General features: G+C 38.0%; 1 protein-coding gene across 4 annotated transcripts in view; it reads left to right on the top strand.

Moving 5' to 3' along the window:
• Positions 1–8,607, top strand: part of Lamp2 (lysosomal associated membrane protein 2) — a 50,347-nt gene extending 41,740 nt beyond the window's left edge. For 2 of the 4 annotated variants that reach the window (XM_021187918.2, XM_029534029.1), the window contains exon 9: positions 2,618–3,143. In XM_021187918.2, the coding sequence (XP_021043577.1) occupies positions 2,618–2,757 (140 nt within the window). In that variant the 3' untranslated portion in view covers positions 2,758–3,143. Of the gene's footprint in view, positions 1–2,617; positions 3,144–5,945 lie in introns of those variants that run through there. The other 2 variants (XM_021187916.2, XM_029534027.1) reach the window with 2 other exon arrangements.
• Positions 8,608–9,468: the final 861 nt, after the last annotated feature.

Genomic DNA, 9,468 nt, shown 5'->3' with positions numbered 1-9,468 from the left:
ATTGGTAAACTGTCTCGAAAAAAAAAAAAAAAAAAAAAAAAAAAGCTACACAGACTATTACATTATGATGGTTTCCCACATACCCATACCCATTCTTGCTGCTGCTTTCCCCTCCCCCTCTCCTGCTTTCATGTTACATGTTTTGCACTCCTCCCTTAAAAATTCTTTTCTTCGTCTCTCAGTCTAGTTTCATGACTACATACAAACTAAAATACAGTATCTGAGTATCAGAGAAATTGGGGTATTTGTCTTTGAGTCTTCCTTATTTTGCTCAACATGCTAATATTAGTTGGATTAATTTAACTTAAAATGGAATCATTTTTATTTATAACCAAATAAAATGCTATTGTATATATGCACCACATTTTCTTTATCTAGTCAACTTTTTGTAGACATCTAGGCTGTTTCCTACTGTGAATTAGTCTACTACTACGTATAGTGCAGCAATAAATACAGATGGACAGGTATTTGTGGTAGGATAGACCCCTTTAGGTATGTACTCATGAATGGTATAGCTCGGGACACAGACATCTTAAATTCAACTCCAAACTGAGTATCTCCCTTTTCTACATATCCCCTTTTATGATCTATCTCACTTATCTTCAGTAACTACAAATGCAACACAACTAAAATTCACATTTCTTTCTTTTGGATTACCATCATGGTGAAGGGCACCAGTGTGCATAACCACTGAAGGGTGGAATTGGAAAGTATCCTGTTATTGCAGCCCGTTAAACTCCTCACATCCATTTTTGCCCATTTTACCTTCTAAATGGATCTGTGGTCTCCCCATTGACTGAGTCTCTGAAATACTTCCATGATACTTTGTGTATTGCTCGCCCACCATAGCACATCTTGAATTTGTAACTACTGATTTCTGTGTTTTGACTCACACCATATCTTGACTCACACACATATCTTATTTTTTATGTTATCACACAGCGTTTTATTATATCATTCAATATATATGATATATATATATATCTTCCCCAGTACCTTCCCTGTCCTTTCTTTCCTCTTGCTGATCCCTTCTTGACAAATAGCCTCTGCTGCTTTCAGGTCATTGTGAAACCTTTATATATCACATCTGTACTATTTCCTTCCTCTTTAGAAGCTCTTTTACCCCTCTCATGTTTTCCTTTGTATTTATACACACATTTAAATCTACATATAAAAACTGATATTTGTGTTAGTCTGGCTTATTTTGATTAACATAATGGTTAACATAACTTCAGTTGCAGTTTTTCCAGCAAATGACACAATTGCGCTTTTCTTTATGGTCATATATGTGTGTGTGTGTGTGTGTGTGTGTGTGTGTGTGTGTGTGTATTCAGTTTCCTTATCTATTTTCTTGTTGGACATCTGGGTTAGGTCTTGATATATCTTGTGACTGGCGCTGTAGTAGATGTAGATGTACAAGTATCTCTGACCTCGATTTCATTTGTTGGATGCCTACTCAGGAGTGGGATAGCTTGCTTATAAGGTAATTCTATTATTAAAGCTTTTGTTTTGTCTTGAGATACTAAATTATTTTCTCTGGATACATAAGTAGTATTGGAATTCCTGGATTGATATAATATATATATATATATATATATATATATATATATACACATGGTGTGTCTCTTTAATTTTTCAGATTTTGTTTCTTTGAAAATTTGATCTACCTATATATTGTATTCTCATCAGAACTCTCTCACCTTTTATTTCCCTCCCATTCCTATCAACACATCTCCTTCCTGACTTGTCCCTTTTCCAGATTCTTCTCTTCTCTTCTCTTCTCTTCTCTTCTCTTCTCTTCTCTTCTCTTCTCTTCTCTTCTCTTCTCTTCTCTTCTCTTCTCTTCTCTTNCTCTTCTCTTCTCTTCTCTTCTCTTCTCTTCTCTTCTCTTCTCTTCTCTTCTCTTCTCTTCTCTTCTCTTCTCTTCTCTTCTCTTCTCTTCTCTTCTCCTCTCCCCTCTCCTCCCCCCTCCCCTTTTCTTTCTTTCTTTCTTTCTTTCTTTCTTTCTTTCTTTCTTTCTTTCTTTCTTTCTTTCGGAAACTTAATACTGATTTCCATGGTTGCTAAACTAGAACATTCCTACCAGTAGTGAATAAATACCCCCCTTTTCCTCAACTACATAAGCAGCATGAAGCCAGCAGGGCCAGATTAATCATCTTTCCTTATTACTAAGTGAACTCACATCCTATGCATTGAGTTCTGTGTCTGCTTTATATAGGTGTTTATTTGGTGAGTTAGTACTCTCTAACATCGAGGAGTCAATGTCATAGTTAGTTCTGGAAGCTCCAGGCTGATCAAGGGAAAGCAAATTTCTGTAAGAAGCCTGGGAGTTTGTGATCACTATACATATTTTTCCCCCAACGACTGCTTTTTATGAAGGGGAACTGCATAGAAGTACTTGGTTTTTTTGTTTTTTGTTTTGTTTTTTGTTTGAAAAAAAACTTTTGGGGCAACATCTCATAAAATATCATATCTCACTACTGATAATGAATGCCAATGACTTGCTATTTTGATGTAAACATCTGTATGCAGGGGGAAGGGCTGTCATTTTAAGTTAAAATTGAGCCATATGAAATGCCATTGTTTCTGTTCTCAATTGTCCTTTCTCCACATCCAGCTCAAGACTGCAGTGCAGATGAAGACAACTTCCTTGTGCCCATAGCGGTGGGAGCAGCTCTGGGAGGAGTACTTATTCTAGTGTTGCTGGCATACTTTATTGGTCTCAAGCGCCATCATACTGGATATGAGCAATTTTAGTACCTGCAATCTGATTGGTTATAATACAAAATACATACATACAAAAAAACCCCACAAAGTTGTCTTACCTGTCAGTGTATGAAGCACTTTGCTACTTAAGACAGACACCTTGGAACTTTCATTCAGAAATCAGTCCCTGCAGTTGGAGATAAGTCTTTTTTTTTTTTTTTGAAAATTTTTTTCTCTGATCTGCTTAAAATGCAGATTAGCTTTAAAAAGAAAAGAAAACAAACACACATGTGCAATGTTTTAAGGTCTGTCTTAAGAAGCTTTGGCCAAATTGGGATCCTAACCTAAGATGCCTTAAACTTCTTAACATGCCCATTATAAGAAAAGACGTATGGAGTTGTATCTTACTGGAATTAATAAACACTGCTTCACCACTGGTGTTCTGTTTCAGTTTGTAACAGCTGTCCTAATTTAAACTCACCGCTACTGGCCTTTGCATATACTTAAAGTACCTCAGATCCGCGCAGACTTGCTTTCTGGAGGGATGAAGTAGAGAGTCCTTAGGGCCCTCCAGGTTTTTTTTAATTTAATTTAATTTAATTTTTTTTTAAATAAGAACTGAAGAGGAACCAGAGGGTGTTTGTTTGTATGTTTGGTTGGTTTTTTGAAACAGGGTTTCTCTGTGTAGCCCTTGTCCTGGAAGTCACTCTTTAGACCATGCTGGCCTTGAACTCACAGAGATCCACCTGCTTCTGCCTCCTGAGTGCTGAAATGAAGGTGTGTGCTATCACCACCCAGCTAAGTATTACATTTTTAAAAGGTTATGACTTGATGCCTTTTGAGTTCAAGTTAAATATGAAATTGATTCTCAAACTTGTGATTTTTTTTCCATAGGTTAAAAACAGGCTCAGGAGATTATAACAGAGCTCAGACTGGCTTCTTAATTACAAGAGTTTTTATTTTTTTAAAGGGGAGAAGGGGTGGTGTTAAAAGAATCTTTCTGTAGCTCTGGCTGATCTGGTAGTTGCTATGTTGTCCGGGCTGGATTCAAGCTCAGAGATCTATCTGTCTTGACTGGCTAAATGCTAAGGTCACAGGCATGTGTTAGCATGCCCATCCTGGGCTTTTAAGAAAATGTTTCTTTTTTAGCAGTATAGACTGAAGGGATTCAAAGAGTTAACCGTTCCCCTCGCTCTCGTCCTCTTTGGATGCCTGGTTAGCACTGAAGGATAGAGGATTCTATGAACTAATTAGGACAGATTGTGTTGTGTTTCTCTACCTCATCTTGTTGATCTCTGGAGCATTAAAATCTATTTAGTGTTGTCATCAGACTGGTACTTATGAAATGTAAGCTAACAGCAATCTCAGAAGGGAGGCAATGAAGCACAGCGGTTATGCTCTTGCTTCTCCAAGACAGCCGCTGTGGGGCACAGCTCTGAGAGGGGTGGAGAAAGATGCTGCTGGCATCCAAATGAGCTAGGCAGACAGTTCAGATTGAAACATTTTCCTGGTACAAGTGAAGTGCTGATGGAATACATAAATAAATGAAGGGATTTAACAGATGAGACCATGTACATACTGAAATGATCATTACTTCATTTTAATGTGTATATTGGCTTGCTCAGAGTTTCTGTCACGTACTAATTAACAGTGAAAATGTGTTTAGGTATTCAGCTGTCAGTGTCTGTTAAGGAGCTTTCTGGAAAACAGTAGTCCTCCAAAAAAAAAAAATAGGCTAATTGTAGTTATTGAAATCGACATTATGTTTTCAGAACCATGACAACATTTGTGTGAATGACAAAAGTGTGAGGGAAAATCTCAGATACCACAAAACATTATAACTTGTTCATGGCTCTAGCCTTGTACTGAAAAGACCTTAGTGATTAGGTACTCCTTAAGTCCAGAGCTGTGTGAAAAGGGACCTGACCTCCTCATTGCTCAGCAACAATGAAACCATTAGTATCTGGATTAAAATCTCAATAAAATGTAATCGCTCAATAGCAAAATGTTGATTGATTAAAACTTGAACTCCTGAGTCCAAAGGTCAGCACTTTGAGAGCTGACTTGCTTCAGTCATTTTGAAATCATGAATACAGGCCGTCTCAGTCGTCCACTAAGACACAACTGTTAGGATTCCTGTTGTCAAAACTCAAGCCTCTTTGGATCATACACACAGGAGGGAAAGGGAAGGGACTGAGTAATTGTGGCTCACTTGCTGTGGCCCAGGTACTTTAAAGTATATTTAATTCTGAAGTACTAGATATGTAAGCATTAGTGGCAGGAAGGGAGGCCCAGTTTAGATAACTTTTCAGTTTCCTTAAGTTAGTTATTACTTCAGAGTCTGATTTCCAATTCAGTAATGTCTTGAGTCAGAGCTTAGTGTACACATTGCTCATGCTGTGCTTTGGGGATTCCATGGGATGGACTCGCATGCCTTTGATGCTGCTATTCTTCATCACGGCCATCAGTTAGTTGGAAAGAATTGCTTGTAACCCGTGAGCTACCTAATGCCTATGTGAAGAAAAAAAAATTAGCTGGAGAGATTACTAAGCATATTTATTTGTTGGTCTTGTGGAGGACCTGGGTTTGACTCCCAGCACCCACCTGTAACTTAAGTTACAGGATCAGATGCCCTCTTCTGGCCTCCAGGGCACTAAATGCATGTGGTCTATAGCCATACACATAAGCGAAATACTTGCATAATAAGATCAAATAAATTAATCTTTAAAAAGCTGTAACCCATGTTGATCCTGTCTTTTACTTGTTTAGAAGTCCCCCCCCCCATGTGCTTGGTATGGACCCCAAGAGCCTGAGGCATATGCTAGACAAGCACTCCAGCACTGAGCTAGCTTCTCTTTCCCACAAAGTCTAGATGTGGTGGGGGAAGGAAGAGGAGATGCAGAGGCAGTGATTTCCCTAATGACATCAGGCAACTCTGAAGTTGTATAAGCTAATACTATAACTCAGTATTGTATAAACTTAATTCAGAATTTGAACCTTTTCCCACTTTCCCTTTCTGTAGTGAGAACTTTTTTTTTTTTTTTTTTACATGAAACGTTAAGAAACAATGATCTTGCTGTGAAATGTTCAGGTGGATGTTGAGAAAGAGTAATAAATACCTCCCAAGAAAATGATAGCATTGTGTCTCTGCTCTCAATGCTTCATGTTTGCTTCTTTCTCTCTCATTGTATTCTTTACTAATTTGCTTTCTCCGCTGTCTGTCTGTTCTTTTCTAACAGCTGAAGAATGTGCTGCTGACTCTGACCTCAACTTTCTTATTCCTGTTGCAGTGGGTGTGGCCTTGGGTTTCCTTATAATTGCTGTGTTTATATCTTACATGATTGGAAGACGGAAAAGTCGTACTGGTTATCAATCTGTTTAATCAAACCAGTCTAGTGCTTCCATTGGCCAAAAGCCAAGAATCGCTGTGTGATAAATCGGATTCACAGACTGACTTCAGTGAGTTGCAAGCTGGCTTGGGCATGAGTAGAACTTTAAAAATGGATTAGGACCAGTCTTTATTTCTGTCATTTTCTTCTCTGTTCATTAAGGTGTAATTTAAAGAAAACTTACAACTTAGACTGTCTTTTTAAAGTAAATAATTTTAAGCATCTGGATCCAATTTTGGAAGCATTTCTACTGAAGTATAATTTTATATGTTGCAGTTAGTTGTATTTTGCTACTTTAATGTTACTTGCAAAATCAGAACTGAAAGAGAATGTCACTTGCTTCCCGAAATAAGTTTTGAAACATAATGAGTTCATCTTCTTTGGAAATAAACATAAAATTTAGCTCATAAAAGGAATGACTTTCTACACCTTCTAAGGAGAATTGTTTAAATCTGTGTAATTTTGTTACTTTAGAAAGGGGTCTCGGGGCTGGAGAGATGGCTCAGTCATTGAAGGCTAGGCTCACAACCAAAAATAAAAAGAGGTCTGGGATGTAACCCAGTGATACTGCATGCATATGTGAAATTCTGGGTTCCAGCCTCACAACTTAAAAGTAGCATTTAAAACAAACTACACTCAACAGAAAATTCTGCCTATTTCTCCATTACTTTCAGAGCTACTATATTTCAAGAAAGAATTGTTTGTTTATTTTTTTGTCTTTGGCAGTTTGGGATGTATTGATTATATTAAACCTGATATTTCTACTGCAAGATGAAGCAATATTGTTCGTATTTTTTAAGGTGTTGATTTAGAATGGGCTATGTTTTTTTAAGGGTATAATTTAGAATTGTTTCCCAGCTTTAACTTGTTCAGAAAGTTAATTTATCCTGCACTAACAAAAAGAAAAACCCTTCTGTATACTTTTTGTGCCTCAGTGAGTTCAAAAATTGATATTTCTAATGCATTGACTTTTTCCTCTCCCAGTACCAAGTGCTAACTGTCGAATCTAGTGGACGCTGACATGTCATCTGTCAGGTGGCTGCCCAACCAAAGCTCACCTGGGATGATCTTACAAATGTATTGATCTTGATAGAGACTTGTATCCCGGTAGGGGCCACAAGTGCCTGTGGCTTCTGGAGTAAGGTCCTAGACACTACTTCTCCTGTGTTTGTTGGATTCTTTAGCCACTGAGTTACTTTGGATGTTTAATGATGTGCATGTTCATGCCAGCTTTGCACACCTGATATTAGCACGAGGCAGATGTTGACTTTTCTCAAGCTACTTTCTCTCTACTGAGAACTGAAGAGTCCAAAGATCTGTTTTCACTTCAGAGATTTTAATTAAGCCTAAAATATTAATCTTAAGTCCAAGTCAGTGGTTCTCAACCTCTGGGTTTTGACCCCATTAACAAACCCCTGTCTCCAAAAATATTTACATTACAATCTGTAACAGTAGCAAAATTAGTTATGAAGTGGCAACAAAAATGTTTCGGGATTCGGGGGGGGGGTGTCAACAGAAAGGGTTGCAGCATTAGGAAGGTTGAAGACCACTGGGATAAGTGATGTTAGTTTGATAGCAGATCCCAGGATCAAATCCCAAGCTACCTCTCAGCATACTGCAGCTGCTCACCACTGTGCTGCTGCCACAAGCTGCTGCCGGGGTATTATACCATTAACTGCAGTTCTGAAATCCTGTTAAAAAGAAAGCAGGTTTGCCAAGATGCTTTCCTACTATCTTATCTCTGTCTATCTCAAAAGCAGAGATGCCCAACTGTGTAGAATTCTGGGTAACTCAATCCCTCTCCTTCAGCAGAGTCAAGTGCTCCATTTACTCTGATAGATACAGAACGGCTTTTAACAAAACGCCCTCCAAAGGCTTCTGCTTATTTGTTATTTAGCAAAAGTCATTTAGCCAAAATGCCTGTACTGTAAAGAACAGTGACTTCCTTTCAATATATATTTTGGATATTATCTCGAAGCCTAATTAATTAAATGGACTTTTTGGCTTGCTAAGTATATGACTTGAATATTCAGAGAGATTCCAAAAATATGGGTATATTCAAAAGCTTTCTACTTGTTGAGCTGGAAACCAATGTAACTAATTCTTCATTAGCTGTTTTGGCTTTATCTTAGTCAATTAGCAGATGTGTCTTTTATTCTCTGAGCATAGAAATACAAAATCATAGGAGGTTAAAAAAGTTGCTTCAATTCCAGTGAAGTTCAAAGTCTATGAACTGAGTTGGTGTTCAATTAGCTTTTCTTTGTGAGTTCATGTTATACCAATATAACAGTGGATCAGACTAAGACTTTGAACTCACGAACGGTGAATCATTTTCTACCTAATCCTCTTTGGGAGAACTGATGCTTGCTGTTCTTTCAAGTTTTGGATTTGTCCGTTTAAGGAACTAATGGGTCCAGGGAAAATAAAGTATACTGTGGTATCCTTGTTTGATCTCATATGTGTGATTTTAGATTGATACATTAACGCTAATAAAGGTGATACATCCCATGCCACCATGGATAACCTCATTTTTATTCTGTGTACACAGCCTTAAGAGCTTAGATTGATTTATAGCTTTAAATATCTTTCTTTCTTTCTTTCTTTCTTTCTTTCTTTCTTTCTTTCTTTCTTTCTTTCTTTCTTTCTTTCTTTCTTTCTTTCTTTCTCTTTCTTTTTCGAGACAGGGTTTCTCTGTATAGCCCTGACTGCCCTGGAACTCATTTTGTAGACCAGGCTGGCCTCGAACTCAGAAATCCGCCTGCCTGCCTCCCGAGCGCTGGGATTAAAGGCGTGCGCCACCACGGCCCAGCTCTAATACTTTTCTTTTGACATGACAGCACAAATCATGATCTTAAAAGTGCAACTTGACTCAAGTCCCATTATAAGGTAACTACTAGAACCTTTAAAATAGACAATTCACGGGGATGCAAAAATGGCTCAGTGGTTAAGAGCACTGTCTGCTCTTCCAGAGGACCTGAGTTCAATTCCCAGCGACCACATGGTGACTCACAACCATCTGTAATGGGATCTGATGCTCTCTTCTGGTGTGTCTGAAAACAGCTACAGTGTACTCACATATATAAAATAAATAAATCTTAAAAAAAAAGAATGAAAACCCGATTTGTTAAAAAAATAGACAATTCAAATATGAGGGCCTACATATTCATGAAAATACCAAGAAAATACCCAGAGCAAAATGCATACATCAACAAGTTGAGGGCTGGTGAGATGGCTCAGCAGGTAAGAGCACCCGACTGCACATCCAAAGGTCAAGAGTTCAAATCCCAGCAACCACATGGTGGCTCACAACCATCCTTAACAAGATCTGACTCCCTCTTCTGGAGTGTCTGAAGACAGCTACAGTGTACTTACA

Source organism: Mus pahari, chromosome X (genome assembly GCF_900095145.1).
Source record: "Mus pahari chromosome X, PAHARI_EIJ_v1.1, whole genome shotgun sequence".
NCBI classification, from domain to species: domain Eukaryota; kingdom Metazoa; phylum Chordata; class Mammalia; order Rodentia; family Muridae; genus Mus; species Mus pahari.
This window is presented reverse-complemented; position numbering and strand designations above follow the sequence as displayed.